Below are 26,254 nucleotides of genomic sequence, written 5' to 3'. Positions count from 1 at the left end.
TAATGGAGCGTTTAAGTGCTCAGGGTCATTTATGGTCATGATCTTTTGGCACGTTGCTTCTCTCAACCACTAAAGATATAGGCCCGTTTTCACACAAGGCTTAGACTAAGCCACGATTATGCCTTCAATTAGGATATTTAAGTAGCTTTTATAAATGTATAGAAAAAAATTCTTACATGTACATGGTGTGCATCTTGAGACAAAACAATGGCACTGACATATTTTAAGATATGTTAGTGCAAGTCAGAGATGGGCACTCGAGTTAGAGACTCGGACTCGAGTCGCATTTTAACAGACTTCAGACTCGGACTCGGACTCGACCTGAAATGACTTCAGACTTGACTCGACTCGGCACAAAAGACTCGGAATATTTTAAAAACGACTCAAGTCTTTTACCCATAACTACTGATATAATAAATAAAGAATTTTTATTGTGTTTAAATGGTTTTATAATCTCTGCGTCACATATATTTCCTTGTGTGTCGTGGTATATCGGACTCTTGTCATAGAATTTGATTACGTATGTCAGTGCGCATAAACTCCAAAATGTCATAATAAGAGTCCCATGCAACATGACGGGAGCCACCGTGTCATGTTCTTTCGTTTGGGTTTATTATCATGTCAGATCGGCTAGATGCACAGAATGTGGGAAAACAATTAAGGACACCGGAACAACAACATCAAATTTTATGAGACATCGCATCCACAAAGGTTAGTCACATTAACTCACACAGCTAGCTATTATACTGTGGTGTAGCTGCATGGCTCTTTTGAATTAAAATATGCCTGTTAAAGCCTGTTAAAATATGAACAAAAAAAAATCTATACTTTAAACCTAGCACTACGTTTTATCAATCTTTTCATATTATTTGCTGCTTTTCTATTTCTTAATGTGTGTCCATAAGAGAGAGAGATAGAAAGAGATGTTAATCCATTTATTACTTAAAGCTCATATTTTAACGTATCACAATTAGCATGTGTAGAGTTTTCAACTGACATTCTGTATTGAAACATTCCGAAGTTTGATATTTTCTGATAATGACTGTCGTCAATAACAATGAAGCTGTATAACAAACCGTGACTCACTGGCGCCATCTTGTGTCCACTTAGCGACTGTATTAAAAATGACTACTCGTACTGCCAGGACGACTGTTTTGTACATTGTAATGGATTATAAAGTAACAAACTGGATGTACATTATCCCTTACATCATAGGACCTACATTTCAAATAAAACTGATTATAGAAAGATCATATAATTTTGTCTATATAATACAACTAGAATAAAAAATAGGATTTGATTACGAGAATTTTTTTTTTTATGACTCGCGACTCGACTCGGACATGTGACAAAAGACTCGAGACTTGACTCAGACTCCAGTGATAAAGACTTCAGACTTGACTCGGACTCCAGCTTAAAGACTTCAGACTTGACTCGGACTCCAGATAAAAGACTTGTGAACATCTCTGGTGCAAGTTGCTTTCAGTTAAAACAGCTCAAACATGCATTTTAGTCTAGGACTAGCTGAAGTCTGTGAAACTGGGGGATAAAGTGCCACATTAAGAGCTGCAGATGACGTAGTTAGTTTGCCCAAAAATGCAAATTATCCCATGATTTACTCACCCTCAAGCCATCCTATCTATATATGACTTATCTTCTTTCATACGAACACAATCAGAGTTCTATCAAAATATATCCTTCCAAGCTTGATAATGGTAGTGAAGGTGGTGTGAGATTATAAAGCCCAAAAAAGTGCATCCGTCCATCACAAAAGTATACAGCTACAGAGGGGTTAATAAAGGCCTTCTGAAGGAATTTTAGTTGAATACCCCTGTTTTAGAGGCTATTGCATTGGCATGCAACATAATAGGTGTATTCAAGAGCAGAAAAAAATATCTTTTAACTGACATTTTAACTTAAAAAGTTAAAATAGTGACTTTTACCTTTATCTTCAACTCTGGTTTTGAGTCATATGACCCTTGAAATGCATCCATAACACCTTTTATTGATCCACAGCTTGATGTGTTGTCCGTCTTGAGTCTGAATGAGGTGCTGCTCTGGTTTGACTTCAGCTTTGTCCAGACTTGCTTTGAATGTGTTTTCAAACCAGTATGCTGTCGCCAGTTAGCAAACAACAATCACATCACCTTGTCATTTTATATACTGTATGCACACAAACAGTTTCCACTTGTATGCTATTTCTTCTTGTTTGTTTGATATTGTGACCTGCTGTTTAGATTGCTGGAAGAAGTTCTCAATGGCGAAGTAACAGCCTTCAGCAGTCAATTCACAGATGTTTACTTTTCATAGATAACAAAAGTATGTAGTTTTCTAAAGATATAGATCGAACAGGACATTTCTTTTGCTTTCTAAGTTGCTCACAATGTGTTTAGGCAGTTGTTTAGATTTCATATTAAACCATAGGAAAGTTGTGTGTCTATAAAATGAGAATGCTGTAACCCACCTTGAACACCAATTTGAATTAGTTTTTTGAAGTTCAGCTGATGATTTATTTTAGGCCAACTACAGATGACTTGTTCAGAAAATTAGCAAACTTTAGAACATTTTTCCAAGCAAAGGCATTGATATGCAATAGTTTAATAATATAGACGCACATTGACCACAACACTTAATGGTTCACCCACAAATTTAAAAATCATTAAAAGTCATCGTTTACTCACCCTGTTTAACTAAGAGAAATAGCAATAGTACAGAGCTCCTAAAGGGACATGGTGAAGAAAAAAAATATGAGACGGGAGGGAAAAAAATTATGTAAACGCTTTTGACATGTACAAGGTGTTGTTTTGATTTGGTTTAAAGTCTCCTAGCAACCATATTGCATTTTATAACCTTAAAAGTGAATGTTTAGCTTTAATTGTGTGTATCTTGGGCACCACCTTATTCATGCGACACATTCTTTCGTAAATTTCAACATACAGTAGCACATCTCTGTGCTTGATTTCCATCACAGGTGCTTTAGAACATGTCTGGGTCGTTGACATGGGTTAATCACTGGAGTCATTAGTGTTTGGACCCCTTATGTCCTCTGATTGCATCTCACGCTGGGTAATGAATTGCACTGCTGTCTTTGGCAGCATTCACACTTTTTGGTTCACCTCAGCACTCCAGTCAGGTAACAATTAAAGAGAAGATGAGATATAAGAGAGTTAAATAAATATTTCATGCAAAAATGAAAATTCTTTCAGAATTGATTCACCCTGATGTTGTTCCAAATCTTTATGCTGCTTTTTTTTTGTACTGGAAAACCATAAATTGGAATTTGCATCGACATGAGGGAGAGTAAACAATTACATAATTTAGATTTCTATTGCCTTAAGGATTAGTTCACTTTCAAATGAAAATTACCCCAAGCCTTACTCACCCTCAAGCCATCCTATGTGTATATGACTTTCTTTAACACAATCTGAGAAAAATTAATAAATATCCTGACGCATCCAAGCTTTATAATGGCAGTGAACAGGGTTCATGAGTATGAGCTGAATAAAGATCTTCCATCCACATTCATCCATCATAAACGTGTACTCCACACGGCTCCGGGGGGTTAATAAAGGTCTTCTGAAGTGAAGCGATGCGTTTGTCAAGTTATGAACTAAAATATCTAGCTTCCGCCAGACCGCCTCCCATATTCAAGTTACAAAGAAAGTGTTAACTGGCATCGCATCAGTTACACTTTTTCCATATCAGAAGGCCTTTATTAACCCCCCCGGAGCCGTGTGGAGTACACGTTTATGATGGATGGATGTGGATGGAAGATCTTTATTCAGCTCATACTCATGAACCCTGTTCACTGCCATTATAAAGCTTGGATGCGTCAGGATATTTATTAATTTTTCTCCAATTGTGTTCATCAGAAAGAAGAAAGTCATATGCACCTAGGATGGATTGAGGGTGAGTAAGGGTTTGAAAGTGAACTAATCCTTTAAGGCAGGAGGGAACACAGCCTTCTATTTTACTGGGAAGTTTCGGTAACGTCTTGTCGGTGTTTGGTGTCTATAACAGGTGATTTACTGGAAGGACAGCCTGTTGACGATCAGTTACCTGTCATGTGATCATCCTTCGGGTGGCTTCTGAATGCATGCTGGGCGAATGAGTGACTTGTCAGTGAAGTTTAGTCATTTTAAATTATTTAGAAATGCAAAAGTGTCCTAGCATGACATAGCATCAAAGTGTCTTTGATGAGGGGTTTAGCTTGACAGAACATTTTATGAATAAAAGACTGTCGGACATTGACTGTAATAGGTTTTAGCTTGAAATGTCAGCAATTTTCATTGATTTCTTATTTGCCTGTGCAAAAAGCAGAGTGCTATTAGACAGGTGTGCTTGGTTGATATTATAGTCCACATCGAAGGCAATGGCCTTTTTACCTCTGATTGCTTTGCTGAAACATAGTGATGCCAATCACTTTGATCCATTACCCTTCACAGCACACACAAAAAAGGCTGAGATGGCCCTTGAGTAAAGAAAGAATAGTTCAAACACAATTCATTAGATTAACAGCCAGCATTAAACAAAACTCTGATAATTCAAAACATTACAGCCCATAGGAAAGAAAAATCACAAACAAGATCTTTTTTAACATCTCAATCGTCATTCCTGTCAACAGTAGAGCATAGCAACACCAAGGTCATAGGATTGGTTCTCAGTGAATGCATTAACTGACACAAATGTATGGCTTGAATACAGTCACTATTTATTTTATTTTTATTATTTTATTTTTTTTAAGTATTTTATTTTTTTTTATTTTATCTTATTTATTTATTTATTTTTCTGGGATGCTGGAGCTTTTCTCATTGGCTTGGGCCATTGGCAGGGAAACAACCTATGGCCATTTTATTTTATTTTATTTTATTTTATTTTATTATTTTATTTTATTTTATTTTATTTTATTTTATTTTATTTTATTTTATTTTATTTTATTTTATTTTATTTTTTATTTTATTTTATTCATTTATGGTTTCTGGGATGCTGGAGCCTTTCCCATTGCCTTGGGCCATTGGCAGGGAAACACCTTATTTTATTTTATTTTATTTTATTTTATTTTATTTTATTTTATTTTATTTTATTTTATTTTATTTTATTTTATTTTATTTTCAAGAGAACTTCACTGATCATATGCAAGTGTCATCACTCTAGCTTATTTGTAAATGAAGAAATGCATTTGCCCCTGCTCTGTCACATTCTGATAATTTCACAGACGTAACTTATGAGTATAAGCAATATGTTAAAATTATGCAAATGCTTTAAATCCCAGTAGAAAATTTGCTCTTTCTGTTTGGGGTCAACGAATGCTAATTAAATCCGTACATTGTCATTCTGACATCAGTTGTGTGTTTTGATAGCAAGACAGATCAGAGGAAATCCAGATCTACGAGAGCGGGCGTTTGAGGGATAACAGTCTGGATGTAAAACGTTTGCTGTCGGGGTTGGTGTTTAGGAACTTCGTGTCTGCTGGGTAATTTTGACAGCAGGAGGCAGCTTGTTCAGAGGTCTTTGGATCCTTCCGGAAATCCAGCAGCTTTGTACTTTGATATCAAATGTTACAGTGAAAGATGCATAGACCCTTGATAATAAAACCCTGCCCAGCCATCTGTACTCTTCTTAAGAAATGTAAGCTGAGAATTTGAAGAGTGTTGTTGAAATAATGGAACATTACAGGCAGCACAATAATGATGCATTTAAAGGCTGATCAAACTTACACCGATCACTGTAACTCCAGCAGCAGGAAGGGCTGCAGGTTTCAATCTTCTTTCAAGATGACATGAGATTATTCAGTCCCTGTGTGTCTAAACACAGTGAATGCAGTGATGAGGGCTGAGCCTATAGTGTAGACCTGCTGGTTAATAGAAAACCCACCCCTTTCATGAATGAAATGTGAATGATCCCCGCCTGATAAAGAGTGCTTCACTGGCTGTGTTGAGAATGGAATACTAGAGTACTTCTTACCACATACTCCACTGTACTATACACTGAATTTTAACTACTGTTGACAATTACTCGAAATATTGTGTGAATCACTTCATACTGCTTATCAAATGATAAGCATTCAGACAGTGCTAGTTGTCAAATGACCTCTCTACAGTGCCTGTTTTACATAAAAATGAAATGATGTTCCATAAGCTAATATATTTATGAGCTACAATTATTATTATATATATTATATTCAGCTACAAAAATTATATACAGCACTCGGCGTAAATGAGTACACCACAGTGGCGTAGCCACGGGGGGGCCTGAGGGGGCATAGGCCCCCTCATTATCATGCAGGCCCCCCCAGATTTCTGAGCGATTTTTTATGTTGATTTGTTACACTGATGCATAAAATGCAACAGCTGTTTTTAGACTTATTAGTTTGATTATTTCACGTGTTGCGCGTAGCTTCTGCTATTATTATCTTTGCGCGTCAGAGTTCGTTATTATGCGGTGAGTGACAATGTGAAGCGGCACCCGAGGCTTCCCGTTTCTAGGACGCGCATCTCAATGCAGTGAAATCCGGTGGGCGCTCGGGCTCCTAACTCTCCATTCGTTTTAACCAATAAAAAGTCGTTAGAGAATCAAGAACCTCTGACTGCAGCGCACACAGCTTTCTTCTCGTCATTATAGTTAATTTGAGGCAGTTTCCGTGGCGTTATTCGCTCTCGCGCAGATATTGCGTGTGCGCGGCTGTGCGCGCTCAAACTTTGTTATATGTAAATCAATCATGCTTTTTCTTTAGAATTGTCTTCTCTCCTGGATTTAATGTTGCTAGAAGCTATTAACCATCAAACTTACATAACTGACTGTTAAAACAACACCTATAAATTGTAAAGAAATTAAGTAGGCCTAGCCTATCTTTTTATATAATAACTCCATGTACAAATTATATCATTTTCAAACTTAGCCTACTTTAGTCAGCCAGCTATCTAGATATTTTTATTATTTAATATATATTTTTAAAGTTATATATTAAAAGTTAAGCTTATTGTAGCCTAAATGCTTATTGAATTATTATATTTAGCGAACCACTACTGATCATCAAATAGTACAATATCAGCATGAGTGTAATCAAAACGGTTTATGGTCTGGTCTATGTATCCCTGCCTCTGCTGAATTATTTTTATCCCTGGTGGGGATAAAAAAAAAATATCCCTCCCGAGTGATGCTACTCCACAAACCACCAACAGAGCATAGCCTATAAAATACTAAAAATAAAAATTGTTTTTTTAAAACATTGCCAAGTAAAATGCTGCGTTTATATAGAACTGTCTCTTTACGACCACAACAAACGGGACACTTTTCAGAGGTGCATTCTGACTTCGCCTCAGTGCCAGGCGCAAGTAAAACGAGCGCGGAAAAGGTGCAGGTGACGACGAGGGAGCTTCAGTTGAACAACAGTGAACTGCGGTCAGATGAGATGTTGTCAGGCTATGTCGGTAAAACTCAGAAAAAATAACACGACTGTCCAATCAGTCATTATTCTGTGCTCGTGGCGCGCACTCAAGAATTGCATGCGCAAATGCGCCGGCGCGCGCTGCATAATTACTTTATTATAGCTAAAATAAAGCGCAATAGAAACTAGAGCAATGACCGTCGTTTGAAAATGAAATTGCCAAACATGCGATTAAAGCTGCCTCAAAACTGTGCATGCATGCATGTATTTGTTGACATGGTTTTAAAGCCATTGTTATCTAATTTGTTGGTCTTAACGTCTTAAAAATGCACATATGTGCACCAGGGAAATCTAGAAAACTACATTTTATGACCACGGTAATTATGAAACCCTGCGTACATGTTCTATAAATTCTATCTAATGAAATCCGAGGTAAATGTGTATTTCTACAAATGTGCGCACTTTGAGAGTAAAAGTTTGTATATGTAGTATGCACTGTGAGATCAAAAATAAATGGGGTCAAACGCTTTTGTGTCTTGTTATTCTATTAATAACTAGCCTACCGATTGATTTTGCATTTCTTTTAGAAATTAAGAATTATTAGTGTCATTGTAGTCATTATTAGTGTCATATATATATATATATATATATATATATATATATATATATATATATATATATATATATATATATATATATATATATATATATATATATATATATATATATATATATAGCGGCCCCCTCATTTTTAGATGGGCCCCCCCAAAAATAAAATTCTGGCTACGCCACTGGTACACCACCTTTGAAAAGTAACATTTTAAACAATTTCTCAATGAACACAAAAACAATTTTCAAAATGTTGACAAGACTAAGTTTTATATAACATCTGTTTAACTTATAACATGAAAGTAAGGTTAATAATATAACTTAGAGAACACAATTTTCAGTTTTACTCAAATTAGGGTGATGCAAAAAAGAGTACACTTCACTGAAAGCTAAATTTTAGACTACAAATGTCTAATTTAACAAGAATTCAACCACAGGTGAGTCTCAGTATTCATTACACAGGTGTCCATCAGACAGTTTACTAAAAAAGGGTGTTAAAACCCCTTCCCATTTTATGCTGTTGGGTTGAAGAAAATCGGCATGCAAGTTCACTGCAGTTATATAAAGAAGTAGAAAGCCAGACTGGGGTGACTATTTCTCGTGACACAATACAGCGTACACTGCAGAGGAATGGCACGCATGGGTGCCGTCCATGAAAGAAGCCTTTCCTAAAGCCCAGGAACAAAAAAAAAAAACCCACCTAGAGTTTGCCAGGGCCCATGCTGACAAAGATGAAGACTACTGGGACTCTATACTCTGGAGTGATGAGATCAAGATAAATGTTTTTGGAACTGATGGCTTCAAAACTGTATGGTGTCGTAAAGGTGAGGAATACAAAGAAAAATGCATGGTGCCTACAGTGAAACATGGTGGTGTCAGTGTCCTTATGTGGGGCTGCATGAGTGCTGCTGGTGTCGGGGAGCTGCATTTCATTGATGGCATCATGAATTCACAGATGTACTGCTCTATACTGAAAGAGAAGATCACTCCGTGCCCTTGGTCGTCGTGCACTTTTCCAACATGACAATGATCCTAAACACACATCTAAGCCCACTGTTGGATTTCTGAAGAAGAACAGGGTGAAAGTGATTCAGTGGCTCCTGATCTGAACCCAATCAAACACCTATGGGAAATTCTGAAGAGGCAAGTTGAGCATCACTCTCCATCCAGCATCCTGTCTCTTAAAGAGCTCGTTCTTGAAGAATGGAAAAAGATAGATGTTGCAAAATGTCGCCAACTTGTTCATTCCATGCCTAGAAGTCTTGGTGCTGTCATAAAAAATCATGGAGGCCATACAAAGTGTAGTAGATGTAGTAGTTTTTGTTGTGGGGTGTACTCATTTTTGCATCACCCTAATTTGAGTAAAACCGAAAAATGTGTAATCTAAGTTATATTATTAACCTTACTTTCATGTTATAAGTTAAACAGATGTTATATTAAACTTAGTCTTGTCAACATTTTGCAAATTGTTTTTGTTCATTGAGAAATTGTTTAAAATGTTACTTTTCAAAGGTGGCGTACTCATTTATGCTGAGCACTATACCTTTTCATTCAGTTTTGTCTTTTTTTTTTTTTTTTCTTTTTTTTGCTACACCTGCCAATGGCCAGTGACTTTACCAGCCATATATATATATATATATATATATATATATATATATATATATATATATATATATATATATATATTATTAATTTTTATTTTTTTTTTTTTTTTTACCAGACATGAAACATAGAATAATCCTTATTAACTTTACAAAAGTTATTCTGTCAAGAGCAATGAGTGATTGTTTCTTTGTCTTTTGTTGTTTGATTAACATTAAAAACAGACAACAGCGGGAATGTTAGGCTGCTGTCACTTTAAGAGCTAATGCATGGATCCAATGTACTGTTACACATGCGTTTTATTTCTGAACTGTTTAAGTTCAGTTAAAATAGCTACAGTATGTTATGTTTACAAGGATACTTGCCAAGATGGACATTTTGACAATTTTGATTGAAAATGACTGTCCAAGAAGACATGGAAGAGAGCTCAATTCAGTATTCGTGCGCTGTCTGAGGCACAGAGCAAGAATAACGAATTGATTTCCCTTTCGCATCTTCTTGATCTTGAATATTTAATATTGAATATTTAAATTAGCATGGCTTAAACTTTTTCATGATGGTGCAGCACTGGCCCGTCAAATGTCCCGAGCGTCGATTGCGTTTGTTCACGTTCATGTTCTCACAATTTTGCATTGTTAGAATTTTTAAAAATGTTACTGGCCACCTGTTGATTGACACCATTTCATATACTTTCCAACACCAACTTTTACTGAAATTTGGCGCTTGGTGAGTGTTAGTTTTAGGAAAGGAATATGCTTCTAGTCTTGAAAAATGGAATGTTGTCAATCTAAGGCAGCATTTATGCTGTCAACTACTTCTCTTTTTTTTTTTCACAGATATCTGGCATAGATCAGACATTTTTGGCATGCAAGTAAGGAAAAACACTTATGAGATCCAATTTATTTGGCATCCAATTTGGATTATATTCAATTGTGGTTCTAAATCTGATATGTATTTGATATCTTGTCAATCTGAATGTTCTTTTAAATACTGCCTGTCCTTTTAATTTGGGATTTTTGCCATTAAGAGACGAATATTATATTATTTTATTTGTGTATTTTTATGTGTGAGAATATACATTTACCTTGCATTTGGCAGATGCTTTTATTCAAAGTGACTTACATTGCCTTCAAGCTACACATTTTGTCCCTATTCCCTAAGTGCAGCTTAAATGGTTTTATTTCAGTGTTTTTTATTATTATTTATTTGTTTTTTATCTTTGTGAATTGTGTCTCTATATACTCTCTCTACAACAGCATGTTAGTTTCTTGCTTGGATTCTCTGGGTTGTAATGCATGTCAATCCAAATCAATTCTGTAATGAAACCACAGTCGCCTCACACCAGAACTGTCCATCTTTCTCACAGATGCACAGGTGAGCCATAGAAAGTGAAGGAAAGTTTGTGATATATAGACAGATTCCTCTTACTGAAACCACAGCATTTCTTAAAGGGTCATGATAGCAGTCAGAGAAAGTGGCATCTGTTGTCATGACTATTAATGAGATTCTAAGCTTGAGATTGTGTGCATTTTACTTTGATTAAAGGACACAGGTGGAGGAATGTGCATGTTGAGAGCACGATAAATCATTTCTCATAGAGAAGAAAGACAGAGAGATGTCCTCCATGACTGAACTATACCTGCCTCTGAGAGTCTGCAAAAGCTGTTTTAGAAAGCTGTTTTTAAAATCTCTGATAGCTAAAGTTCCATCTTTTATCCCTGTTTCATTTTGTATCTGAAATATAAACAGGTTGCAATATTCACACTTTATGTGCAAGCAGCAAAGCACTGCGAAGCAGGATCTTTGCAGAAACAGCAATGCCAGTAGAGTTTTAGCAGGGAAACAATTTTTCCTATTTAAACTCAGATGCTCAGAATTGCACTAACAACTGTTTCTCAATCTATTGCAATCTTTTGCAATATAAACTGTAAAGCAACATAAAATCATGTCGTGAATTAATCCATTGTATGAAAAAGACATGTCTGACTCGTAAATTCCACTGTCAGTTACAGGCACACAAACATGTTTGATGAAGTAATTTTAACAGATTTCAGTCAGTTTATAGCTACACTTTGGGGTGTCTTATGGTTCCTTAATCACCATTTCAATGTCAATATAATGCAAGTTAAATTTTATGATCAGAGGTTGCGTTAAATATTCTGTAATTTACCAATTTTAAAATAAAACAATATATAAGTCGCTCCAACTTCTAGAGTTGTAGCCCTGGAACCAGTTAGGCTAATCTTATCTATTGCAGTTCAAATCAACAGCTATCATAGCACATGTTAACTTATTTAACATGTATATTTAATGAACAAGATATTATTTGTCACTGGCATTAGCACAGTCATTGCTTATAGAGTCAATGTAGTGTTTACCTTCATGTACTACTCTTCAGCACAATGGTAAACAAAAACACCAACATTACAAAAACTCTTTTAAAGGTGCCATCGAACGTTTTTTTACAAGATGTAATATAAGTCTAAGGTGTCTCCTGAATGTGTCTGTGAAGTTGCAGCTCAAAATACCCCATAGATTTTTTTTAATTAATTTTTTTAACTGCCTACTTTGAGGCATAATTAGAAATGCGCCGATTCATGCTGCGGCCCCTTTAAATCACGTGCTCTCCGCCCCCTCCTGAGCTCTCGACTCTATCACTGCATAAACAAAGTTTACACAGCTAATATAACCCTCAAAATGGATCTTTACAAAGTGTTCGTCATGCAGCATGTCTAATCGTGTAAGTATAGTATTTATTTGGATGTTTACATTTGATTCTGATTGAGTTTGAGGCTGTGCTACGTGGCTAACGGCTAATGCTACACTGTTGGAGAGATTTATAAAGAATGAAGTTGTGTTTATGAATTATACAGAATGCAAGTGTTTAATAATGAAAATAGTGATGACTCTCTTGTCTCCGTGAATACAGTAAGAAACGATGGTAACTTTAACCACATTTAACAGTACATTAGCAACATGCTAACGAAACATTTAGAAACAATTTACAAATATCACTAAAATATCATGTTATCATGGATCATGTCAGTTATTATCTGCCATTTTTCGCTGTTGTCCTTGCTTGCTTACCTAGTCTGATGATTCAGCTGTGCACATCCAGACGTTAATACTGGCTGCCCTTGTGTAATGCCTCGATCATGGGCTGGCATATGCAAATATTGGGGGCGTACACCCCGACTGTTACGGAACAGTCGGTGTTATGTTGAGATTCGCCTGTTCTTCGGAGGTCTTTTAAACAAATGAGATTCATATAAGAAGGAGGAAACAATGGAGTTTGAGACTCACTGTATGTCATTTCCATGTACTGAACTCTTGTTATTTAACTATGCCAAGGTAAATTCAATTTTTAATTCTAGGGAACCTTTAAATGTCAAAAATAACAGTTAAATACTAACAGGTATTTCCCTTCACTAAAAACAAATACATTAACACTTAATTTCAACATTTATTCTCCTTATCCAGTCCTATACAAAGCATGCTGGAAACTAGAAATCCACTGCCTAATTTCCAAAGTTATCACGCAAATTTCATTAAGTTACTACAACCTTTTTTTCTTTTTTTTTTTTAAGCCAGTTAATGCAGAAATTTGAGTTTAAATTAGAGACAATATTAAGTTGATGTAATGATAAACATTATTTTGTCAACAGAACTCTTCAAAATATGTTTGCGACTTAAAAGGTTTAATTAAAACAATAAATTAGAATTTTTAACTTGCAACCATGCATTTATTTAAGTTGTGGTAACAGGTCCCCTGAATTACTTTTAGAGTTAATAGCTGCCACGCAACCAACCAGAATACACTAACAATCATATAAACCATTAGTCATGCACTGAAATTCATTTTTACAGAGAAACAGAAACTAAAATTAAAGTTTTCATTTAAATGAAAACCAAAATCGATAACACGATCTTTATATGATGATTCAATTTAGGCTTTTATTCACATATAATCGTTGATGAGAGAACCCTTATGGAAAGAAAATATATTTCCCTATATATGAATGATCAATATATTAAATGATATAACAGCATATTTGAAAATATACAGAATAATGTATTGTGTAAATATATTACAATATATTGAATAATACATAAGGAATTGCCGCTTTTTATGTATTGAAAAAAATGTGACAATATCATAATGTATGTAATTTTGTATTCAGTAATACACTTCATAATATATAGATTTATATGTGATCAGATATGGTACTGCATGTGTAATATAAATATAAATATAAAATATAAATATAAAATATAATATAAATGCATAAATATTTACTATAAATATATTAAAATAGTTAAATATATTATGTAATACATTTCTTATATTTTATAATTATTTACATTTTAAATGTTTTATATTTTCAAGCTAGTTAACAACAAATAGTCTTGATGACGTTTTTCCAATCATCAACCTAACCACAGGCTCTACTCTTCAGCACAATAGTGACCCTAAAAACTCACACATACCAGAAAACCTTTTAAATTCCAAAACAATACAACTTAAAACATGAACAGATCTCCCCCTGTATTAATATTGAGCAAAACACTTAGTTTTAACATTTACTCTCCTTTAACAATCAGAAGCAAAGCATACTGGGAACTAGAAGTATGTTGTAACCACTGATCGTAAATCATTCTGTGAATGTGTGTACGTATATTCACATTTATATGGGAACATGTATGTGCAATATACGTACACAATAAAGGATAAAACTTTATGAATATTACATGTAATGCTATTTTTGTCTTCCTTTCAAAATGTTTTATATGTATCAGTATATAGCCATACATGGTCAATGCATATATTGCAGCATATTGAAACAAATATAAGCACTAGTTTCCCATATATGGAAATGTATTATGTAACATATTGCATTATATTTTGCAGTATATTCCCATATTTTTTTGTTCCGTAACATACATTGAGCACTTAAATATGGTAAATGGAAGCTCAGCTGTAAAACCTTGTTGGTTCTTGCACGTCAAACAAGCATACTTGAGCATCCGTTCACTAAGGGGGCTTTCACACTGGCAGTTTAGATCAAAACGGGGCACGGTTCACATGAAAAATCGCTAATGTGAAAGATGTGATGTGAACTCAGTTTCACACCGGGGTACCGAACCCGAGACTACCTGAAGGAGGTGGTCTGAGTTCGGTTGCACTCGAACCGTGCCACGGTTCGCATGAATATGAAAGCAGCACGGATTCGGGTAAATAAAATATATTTACTAAAATAAAACACATGTAAGAGATGATAGTGTTGATGATTTACCTTGTATTCAAGCATAAGTGAGCCTGCAGTGTATTCGTGCTTTGCGAGTGCAATCAGAGCGGCAAATGAATGGTAATCAACTGTTTCCTCAAAATAGTTTGTTTGCAAGCAGTGGAAAATCATTTACATGCTACACATATACAGTAAACTCAAGTGTCATTTACCCTGCTGCACACAATAGCACCAAATTGATAAAAAAAACACAATTTGCTGACCCGCGTTCTGTTTTCTATCATGTGCCGTGCACGTCTGTGATGACGTACGTTGAATACAAAGCACCAGGGTTCGATCGAATCAATTTGAGTGTGAAACCAGACCAACACTGCGGGGGGCACTGAGAACAGTCACGCCCGGGGCAAGGAAAGGCTCCTAAATTTGAGTGCTCCATATGCAGTCCATGTGAATGAATTAAATCCATCATCATATAAAACAGTCGTGTCTCTTCCGAAGACTTGTATTAAATAGCTTGATTCATGTGGATTTATTTTACGATCTCTTTATGAACGTTTTGAAGTGTCAGGGGTTTTTGGGTGAATATTTCTAATAATTCATTGCATCCTATGTTGGCCTCCTGAAGCCCCATGTGAGGTTTCTTGGGAATGCATCTGTATCATTGGCAATTTAACAGTTATTTTTGGAATTCTAGTGGAAAAGTACAGTTTCATGGTCAATAAGGAATATTTATAGCTTGAAAATTCTCTCAATTCACCCGTCATTGGCAGAAAGTTAATTTTGGACCTTGCTTAGGATTCTCAAACCTAAACTTCAAAGCTGAAAACCGGAGAGACAGCGTTAGCAAGTTCCTGTGTTTCTCTAGCCCTTCCTGTTGGGTATTGTCACAGTTGTTGAGCACTCTGTGGAGATGTTAAAGTGGGAACTCTCATTTTCACCCATCATGCTCCAGAGACTTGCTTACGCTCTTTTGGGAATAGAGAATCTGACAGTGGCGGCGACGCGGTCTGATGTTGTATTTAGATGACTGTGTTGACGCACATCAGCGTTTGGTTTTAAAGCGTTTCAGTGGCTTATGGCTGCCGCAGGCACAGCATAGAGATTGTGAGTATGAATACAGGTGACAGATCAAATGGAGACACTTGTTTTTAAGTTTATCTCTACATCAACCTCCGCATGTAGGCAGCAACCGATGAGCCAGCCAGCCTCACGACGGGACACTCACACACAGGCACAAATGAATGGTCTAATCCCATGTGTATATTTGTACAAAGTCAAGTATTATCTGTCCTTGCGCATCAAACACTTACAAAGTAAAGTAGATTAAACCCTTATTTCAGAGATGGGCTTTACAATGACAATTGTTTTCCAGCACTCACACCCAGGGTCCAAATGGTGGGTGAACTGAGAAAATATACCACAGTTAGAAAAAAAAAAAAACATATAAACAATTTTCACTCAGAAATTGCTAGTAAATTTCAGAAGTAATAACAAAGAAATGGCAAGTATCATTGAATTAAATGTGTTTTTTTTTTTTTAAACCACAGTGCAGCCATAAATATGTTTCTTGAACAACTGTAAAAGTCCCTGAGTAGTTTTGTTAGAACATTTTATTACTCTATGTGAAACTTTTTTCTTGTTTTCATTGTTCATTATACATATAATCTGTCCTATATATATATATATATATATATATATATATATATATATATATATATATATATATATATATATATATATATATGAAAACCTTGTAACCATGCCAATATTTAATTAAAATTATACCAGGTTTTGCACAAATAATGATAGTCCCTCAATTTTGACCACTTCCAATGCAACCAATAATTTTCTATTATTTATTTATCTAAAGTCTGTGTTGTTTGAGATTTTCAAAACAAGATTTCAGCATGCATATCCACTCTTAGAAATTGTTAATACACACACACACACACATATATATATATATATATATATATATATATATATATATAATGTATTTTACGGTGACCGGCAGAGGACATGTTCGGTTCATTTAGTTTTATCGTGGCCACAACATATAAACTCGTGGGAACGTGATAATATGTCGTGGCCACAAGATATTAATTCGTGGGGACCTTGATAATAACTCGTGGCCACAAGATGATTTTGTCGAGGTAACGTCATCCTTATGTCGTGGCCACGCGATGTAAAGTCGTGGCCTCGATATCATATGGTGAGGGAACGAGATATTTTTCTCGTGGCCACAACTTCATTATGTTGAGGGAACGACATTTATTTCTCATGGCCATGAGTTACATGTGTAAACAACCTGCGCAACCATAGCAACCTGGAATTATTACAAATGGACAAGACTATAATAATATATATTTTTAATTTAGAAAAAGAACGGAATTAAGAAATTATTATATTAACGTGCATATTATATTGCACGTGATGTTGCAGACAGCATTCGAATGAAGTTTATCAATAAATGTTTAAATGTTGTACATTTTAATCCCATCCAGTCTTTTAAATCCATTCACTGATCGTTTCTTTTTTATTTAATATGTTTATATTATTATTAGTTACATTTGTACATTCATTTGCTTTATTTTCCCCTTCATTAGGCCTACCCATATTTCTTTATCTAATTAACATTCCGTACTTTGTTACTTAAAGTTTGTATTCTGTAAATACTGTAAATGCCAATTATGCCAATAGGGATAGTTCACCCAAAAATGAAAATTTGATGTTTATCTGCTTACCCCCAGCGCATCCAAGATGTAGGTGACTTTGTTTCTTCAGTAGAACACAAATGATGATTTTTAACTCCAACCGCTGCCATCTGTCAGTCAAATAATGCTAGTGGATGGGAACTTCTACTATAAGAGTAAATAAAACTTGCATAGACAAGTCCAAATTAAGCCCTGCGGCTCGTGACGACACATTGACGTCCTAAGACACGAAACGAACGGCCCCTTGTGCCTGTGACAGCTTTCGAATTAAGTTAAAAAATGTTTTACTATTAATAGGCTATGTTAAAAGAATATTTTGTTTATTATGATATAACCTATGAAAGCTGATGATTGAAAGATGATTTTATTTTATTTCTGTTGGCGCACGGGAATTTTACAGAAAGTTCATTTACGGGAATTTATATAGGTTAATAATCATTCCTTAACTCCACCCTTATTTTTCATTCTCAATTAAAAATATTATTATGGTATTGTCCTTTTGTAATAATTCCAGGTTGCTATGGTTGCACAGGTTGTTTACACATGTAACTCGTGGCCATGAGAAATAGATGTCGTTCCCTCAACATAATGAAGTCGTGGCCACGAGAAAAATATATCGTTCCCTCACCATTTGATCTCGAGGCCACACCTTTACATCGCGTGGCCACGACATAAGGATGTCGTTACCTCAACAAAATCATCTCGTGGCCATGAGTTATCACATTCCCACGAATTAATATTATCACGTTCCCACAAGTTTATATGTTGTGGCCACGACAAAACTAAATGAACCGAACATGTCCTCTCCCGGTCACCGTAGTATTTAAACTATTACTGTTTTCTTTCTTTCTATCTTTTCTATCTTTTTTCCTGCAGTATGAAAAAATCAATTTTGGGATTAGCAAGTGTTAATTCAGTTTACATTGATCAGTAACTGTGCCTACAAAATTGACTTAATATCCACATGCCAGTTTAATCCACAGATTTATCTGCTTTTGACTGAATCAGTACTGAAGTTTGGGCTGCCATGGGAAATTTATTGACTTGATTGATTTATTCACTGGTGTCTTGGATGAAATGTTGGACCAATATCATACTGATATCTAGAAAGCAGGGTGGATGATATTATATTATATCAATATATACCTAAAATACAGTTTAAGTCTTCTCTGAGTAACCTATCAGTTCGGATGCAACATATTTCTTTATTTATTTTGTAATAGTTCTATTAACCTGTTTAATCTCAAATTTTCCCCAGACATGAAAATCTAAATGATGTGTCATTAGTAACCCCTTGAAATAATCAATAATTCTTTTTTGAAATTTTTATGGAAAAGTGTGCAAAAAATTTAGTTTAATGGTCGGTCACAATTGTGACCGGTGGGATAATATGTGTACTGAATTAACATATTGCTGCAGAAATCGAAATTCTTAGCCTTTCTCAGCCCAGTTATTAACACATTTAAAACTCTGTTCCATCACATTCTATTATTACTATCATTCAAAACCCTTATACAACACTTATAGGAATACTGAGATAAAAGACAAAAAACAAACAAAAAACCTTGATTTTTACTTGAAAAATATTACTTTATTGTAACTTATATAATAATATTGTTATATTAGTGCAACCAGTATTTAAAACATCAATCCTGTAACTTATTTGTAACATTTGAACTTTTAATTTAGTGCAATATTCATTGTAACTTTGTCATTGCAACATTTTAGTACAGCCTTCCCTAACAACTGCAATTGAATAGTTCATTCTGTATTATCCCACCGGTCACTATTTTTGCCATCAACATGTTTACTCATTCTATGACCACACTCAACAAATCTGAATAATTGTGAATTCATATATTAATACTAGACATCTTAAAGATAATGTGTGCCAAAAATGTTTGTCATATCTTTAACATACTTTACTAACCTTTTGTTTTGGAGCTTTGATGCAGCCTGATGGTGCAAACAACAATTAAACTGCTCTGGTCATGTGACCATTTGCACTAACCATGTGAAACTGCACATATTTAATTGAGACCCTTTATTTTTTTCCATATTTGCAGGAAATGTCAGTAAAACACCAGTCAGTGACATTTTAAATGAAAACTTTCTTTACGGTCACTATTGTAACCGGTGGAATTAAATGGGATTAAATAGGTTAATTTGTCAAATTCTGCATGGTTTACAGCAATATATTGATCTTTTGGACCATTAAAATGAAACCATCTCTGTCTGTTTTTCCGCAGGTGGGTTGGCAGTAGGCAGTAACTGAAGATGAGGAGGAGCTGGTGGCGATCGGGCTGTCTGGGTTTGGCGATTGGCTTGTTTGTTATCATTACCCAAATCTTGGCTCAAAACACTGAAGGTGAGACTCGCAGTTCTGTCCATCATTCATTCCCTGTCACTAGCATGAGAGATTTTATTTACCACTTTTGCAAAATAAACCTTGCACCGGGACCGTAACTTTCCATTTTGTTCCTGGAGTTAGTGAAATGGGATGTTACAGCCCAGCGTTTACGCTCTGAGCGAAGTCAGAGAGATAATTGTATCTCTAACTTTGTGTGGCAGCGTCTCACAAATCGGTCTCTGCGTCTTCTCTGCACACCTTCATTACCGAAGCAGCCAGATACAGCTCTCCAAACTGAGCGTCTGATGATGTATGAATTATGCCGTCACGTCTGCCAAAGACAAACTGACAACCGTAATAAAAATCTCAAAACGTTGCTGGAAATGCCGTGAGGCTGAGTGGAAATAGAGGCAAATAAATTGTGGCTATTGTCAGACTGTTCAGATTAGCAGTTGAGGATAAAAGATTGGTGGGCGTCTATAGTTGACATTTTCAGATATCCTTGTCGGTTCATGCAGCATTTATTGTTATGGATTTTTGTATGATTTGAAGAGCGTAGTGAAGATGTTATGTGTGGGGCTGGGTGGTAAAATTGTGTATAATGGTTGGTGGTTGTAATTCTGCCATACTCTGCCATACACCACAGAATATCCATGATGCAATTTCTTACAGCAATCTGAAAACTGTGTTGCAGACAGCTTCATAAATTATAACGTAAGTCATTTCAATTTGTGGGTTGTAGCTTGTGTGTCTGGTGTAGACATACACTGTAAAAATACACTGTTCTACCTTACCCTTAAAGGATTAGTTCACTTCTGAATTAAAATTTCCTGATAATTTACTCACCCCCATGTCATCCAAGATGTTCATGTCTTTCTTTCTTTAATCGAAAACAAATTAAGTTTTTTGAGGAAAACATCCCAGGATTCTTCTCCATATAGTGGACTTCAGTGGGGTTCACCGGGTGGAAGGTCCAAATTGCAGTTTCAGTGCAGCTTCAAAGGGCTCTACGCATTCCCAGCCGAGGAATAAGGGTCTTATCTAGTGAAACGATTGGTCATTTTCTGAAAACAAATTAAAAATGTATGTACTTTTTAACTACAAATGCTCGTCTTGCACTAGCTCTGTGATGCGCCACGCATTACGTTGAAAGGTCACGCGTGACGAAAACTTCATCTAATTTTCTCCTCCAACTTCAAAATCGACTGATACTGTTGTTTTACCTTTTTTTCTAAAAGGCGTTTAGCTTAATCTTTGCACGTTCGCTTTGTTAGACCCTGGATCAGTACTTCCGCCTATGTCACGAATGACCTTTGTAACGTGATTACGTCATGTGTGCGGATCGCAGAGCTAGTGCAAGACAAGCTTTTGTGGTTAAAAAAAGTATATACATTTTTATTTTTTTAGAAAATGACTAATCATTTCACTAGATAAGAAATGGGATCCTCGGCTGGGGTCACGTAGAGCCCTTTGAAGCTGCATTGAAACCTTCCACCTGGTGAACCCCTCTGAAGTCCACTATATGGAGAAGAGTCCTGGAATATTTTCCACACAAACCATAATTTCTTTTCAACTGAAGAAAGAAAGACCTGAACATCTTGGATGACATGGGGGTGAGTTAATTATCAGGAAATTTTCATTCAGAAGTGAACTAATCATTTAAATTTAGTTTTGTTGCTGTAACCTAATATATTTAGGTTGATTCAGTAATGTTAAATAACATTTTTATTTTGAAGAAAAAAAATGAAGTTTTTAGGTTACAATTTTTTTTCAGTGTACTGTAACTGATTGTTATTTGTGGTTGCCAAGCAATGTCGCATCTTGGCTCATTAATATACGACTGTTAATGAATCTGCTATTTATCGGCAGGATAATAATATTTGTGATTCTTCTTATTCAAAAACTTGATCCAAACTTGACAATCCAAGAATGCACTGCAACCTTGCAAATGCCCATTCGCTTGACGAACACAGCTTTTACGAGTGCTTGTTAAGGTAAGTCTCAACAGGTAAACGTAGGCTACTTTCTATAAAGGGTCCAACATATTAACCCTTTGACGCGTACGATAAAGTCTTGGCTGGTCCCTGGAGTGTACGATCACACTAGTGTGATTAGAATGTTCAGTGAGTCAAGTGATTCAAAAATGTTCAAATGTTCTAAATTCAAATGTTCTTTTGCGCTTTAGCTGATGTTGAGCGGAACAGATGCTCTCAGTGCTTGCCATATATCACAAATATCCAGTGTCTTCAACCTAAAATGTTTATTTAAGGTTTCAGACATTTAAATGCACATAGAGTGCATCCGGAAAGTATAACAGCACTTCACTGTTTTCACATTTTGTTAGGTTACAACCTTATATTATTTTCTTTAAGATTCTACAAACAATACCCCATAATGACAATGTGAAAGAAGTTTGTTTGAAATCTTTGCAAATTCATAAAAAAAAAAAAAAATCACATGTACATAAGCATTCACAGCATTTGCCATGACACTCAAAATTGAGCTCAGGTGCGTCCTGTTTCCACTGATGATCCTTGAGATGTTTCTGCAACTTGATTGGAGTCCGCCTGTGGTAAATTTAGTTAATTGGACATGATTTGGAAAGGCACACACCTGTCAATATAAGGTCCCACAGTTAACAGTGCATGTCAGAGCACAAACTAAGCCATGAAGTCCAAGGAATTGTCTATAGACCTCCGAGACAGGATTGTATCAAGGCACAGATCTGGGGAAGGGTACAGAAACATTTCTGCAGCATTGAAGGTCAGAGCACAGTGTCTTCCATCATCCATAAATGGAAGAAGTTTGGAAACACCAGGACTCTTCCTAGAGCGGACCGCCCGGCCAAACTGAGCGATCAGGGGAGAAGGGCCTTAGTCAGGGAGGTGACCAAGAACCTGATGGTCACTCTGACAGAGCTCCAGCATTTCTCTGTGGAAAGAGGAGAACCTTCCAGAAGATCAACCATCTCTGCATCACTCCACCAATCAGGCCTGTATGGTAGAGTGGCCAGACGGAAGCCACTCCTCAGTAAAAGGCACATGACAGCCTGCCTGGAGGACTCTCAGACCATGAGAAACACAATTCTCAGGTCTTATGAAACAAAGATTGAACTCTTTGGCCTGAATAGCAAGCGTAATGTCTTGAGGAAACCAGGCACCTCTCCTCACCTGACCAATACCATCCCTACGGTGAAGCATGGTGGTGCCATCTGTTTTTCAGTGGCAGGAACTGGGAGACTAGTCAGGATCGAGGGGAAGATGAATACAGCAATGTACAGAGACGTCCTTGATGAAAACCTGCTCCAGAGCGCTCTGGACCTCAGACTGGGGCCAAGGTTCATCTTCCAACAGGACAATGACCCTAAGCACACAGCTAAGATAACAAAGGAGTGGCTACGGGACAACTCTGTGAATGGCCTTTGGCCCAGCCAGAGTCCAGACTTGAACCCGATTGAACATGTCTGGAGAGATCTGAAAATGGCTGTGCAATGACACTCCCCATCCAACCTGATGGAGCTTGAGAGGTCCTGCAAAGAAGAATGGGAGAAACTGCCCAAAAATAGGTGTGCCAGGCTTGTAGCATCATACTCAAATTTGCAAAGATTTCAAACAAACTTCTTTCACGTTGTCATTATGGGGTATTGTTGGTAGAATTTTGAGGAAAATAATGAATCCCTTTTGGAATAAGACTGTAACATAACAAAATGTGGAAAAAGTGAAGCGCTGTGAATACTTTCCACCTTGATGTGTTCATGAAATGTTTAATCTCTGAAGGTCTAAATTTTTGGTTTAATCTCTGAAGGTGAATTTGGCTTGCACTTCTGTAAGCTGAATGTCTTTTTCCATGTAATGCGTCAGTCATGGTCCAACAGTGCTACAGTAGCCACACCCCAAACTCATGATATAGGTTGAGCTGAAAAAAGATGGACAGATCTGAGAGGACCACTCTCAGTGTTTTGATGGTGCGCTGTTTTCGTCTACTCTAGTTCCACAAAAGGGCATTTTTTTGGAGTAGCAACAAAGTGGGAAATGTGCACAAAAAAGATCTGCAAATGGCTTTGATGCATCACATAAAGAAAAAAAGAAGAAAAGAAAAAAGAAAAAAAAAAGCGCTGTTATCTTTTTTTATTATTATTATTATTAAAGCTATGTGACATACTAATGTTGACAGTTACAAGCAAGGCGAGCCAAACAAAGGTCAGATGACAGCAAACAAAGGATGTGAAAGTATAAAAAATAAAATAAGGTAAATATAGATGAATTAAAGGGAATTATGAGACATTCAAGATCTCCTCATAAAGTTTGACAGGTTTTTTTTTTTTTTTTTTTGCTGTTTTGTCAAGTGTGACAGCCACAAATTTATGGCCAAATTTAGAATAGTCATTGCAAAAAATGAAAGGTCAGCACTAAACATGGTTAAAGCTGAAATAGTTTAGAAATAGCCTGACTGGCGGACAACCAATATCTGAGCTAACTCTGTAGTTGTTGCAAATTCATTTCATAGAGTGTCATACAATAGGGAAACAAGTTATGTGAAATGGCATTTAGAGTCATTAGCTTAGCAGCATGCTAATATCTGACTACTGTGAGCATTAGAGCTTGTGTACTGTTCATGTGAAGAGTGATATCTGTGTAATGTGCTTTAACTGAGTTGCTGACTATGTACAGTGTTTCAAATCAGTCAGTTAGTTGCCATTTTTTTACTATGTTGAGTAATAACTAACTTCAAATGGGGGCACTACTAACTTAACTGCATCTTTTGGCAGTGTGTCAGTAGTAACTGTCAAAGTAGGGAGTCTGTTCACTGAAATTATTAATTTTAAGGAACTGGCTCAATTAAATGATTCACTGATCTATTTGAATCAAAGTTTTGTTTCTGGAACCTCAAATGTGGCATTTTGTCTTAACTTTTTATGTAGCGAAATGAACAAAAATACTGTTTAATGCAATGTTTTACATGTAAACAGGGCTGTTTTTGTTTGTAACAATGTAGCTGCTTAATTTTTCAGAGGGGATCTTCAACTAGTTGAACTACTTGATATAATGAACAGCTTTTATTTTTGAAAGCTATGGTTTCAAGGTAGACACTTCTTAAAAGGTACTTAATAGTGCACTTGAGATTGGAACAGATTCACTTTCTTTGGTTCCTGTCCAATGTCGGCTGTCTTTCTGTGAGCCTATATTTCTTTCTGTTTGTCTGTGCCTTGAACACATTTAAGAGTATGTACATAGCATTTAAAAGTGGATAGAAAAATCTGCATCTCCATCTCCACTCCACCTATTTCATCCTGTCACTGTAATTAAACTCTGCTGGATATCTGCTGCTAGGTGAGCCATTAAAGTCAGTCTGCAGGTGCACTTTGAGAGTGGAGTCAGTCTTCTCAGTCTAATTGAGAAGGAGAAGGAAATGTTTCTCAAGTCTCATGCTATCAGAATAAAGCGGCGGGCTGTTATTTAAAAAAATACACTGAACATAATTATACTGAGCGACTCCTGGAAAAGATCTATTCAGTGCTAGCAAGCTGCCTTGCTGTATATGGCCTTCTAACAATGGATCTAAACCTGAAGCGTGTGGTGCATTGCAATGTAAGTAGATATCTCAAGAACTTTAGTCCTGCAGCTACTCCACCCAATTTATTTTCCCAGTCTTCTGGAATAATGTGTTTTTATACCAGTGTTTTTTCTGATTATTTGCTGTTGTTGTGGTTGAAGTGGTGAATTTCATGGCTGTTTTAGTGATGCTTTAACTCTTTCCCCGCCAGTATGTTTTAAAAAGGTTGCCAGTCAGCGCCAGCATTTTTGATCATTTTCACAAAAATGTCATGGCCCCCCCAGAATATTTTGTTCTATGAATACCACAACCAAAAACAACCATTTTATTCTAGCTTCATGCATCCCTTTTTATCAACACCTGAATAAGTTAAAGCAATATTTTGAACAAAAAGTTGAGAAAAACAAATTTTTTGTCAAAGGCTACATCCAGATCGGATTCAGAATGATGATCAAAACATTGATCGAGTAGATCGAAACCATCAACACCCCCAGAGCTTGCACAGTACTATACCTCTTCCTGGGTCGACATTTCTTTCGGTAACGTTAGGCTGTTTGGATTTATATGGTGGTTAATTTTTGATGATCGCTTTAGCTTACATATGCGCAAACAATGATTCTGCTGCTTGTTTCTGCTTTTTCTTCACCTGTGTTTTGATCCGGAGATTCTGTACTCTTTCAGATGATGCGTAATAGCACCCCCTATGGCATGACAGTGAAAACATGGATTGTCGGAAAATTCCGTCAATGGCAAGGAAGAGTTGTATCATAAATGACGGAAAACTCAGTCAATG

The 26,254-nt window shown here is 36.1% G+C and overlaps 1 protein-coding gene across 1 annotated transcript in view; it reads left to right on the top strand.

The window, feature by feature from the left end:
• LOC125277223 (protocadherin-15-like) overlaps window positions 1–26,254 on the top strand; it is a 274,335-nt gene that overhangs the window by 8,614 nt on the left and 239,467 nt on the right. The window contains 1 exon segment of the mRNA XM_048205573.1: window positions 19,808–19,926. Coding sequence (XP_048061530.1) covers window positions 19,836–19,926 — 91 coding nt within the window. The 5' untranslated portion in view covers window positions 19,808–19,835.

The sequence above is a fragment of the Megalobrama amblycephala genome, linkage group LG10 (assembly GCF_018812025.1).
Source record: "Megalobrama amblycephala isolate DHTTF-2021 linkage group LG10, ASM1881202v1, whole genome shotgun sequence".
Classification (NCBI taxonomy): Eukaryota; Metazoa; Chordata; class Actinopteri; order Cypriniformes; family Xenocyprididae; genus Megalobrama; species Megalobrama amblycephala.
This window is presented reverse-complemented; position numbering and strand designations above follow the sequence as displayed.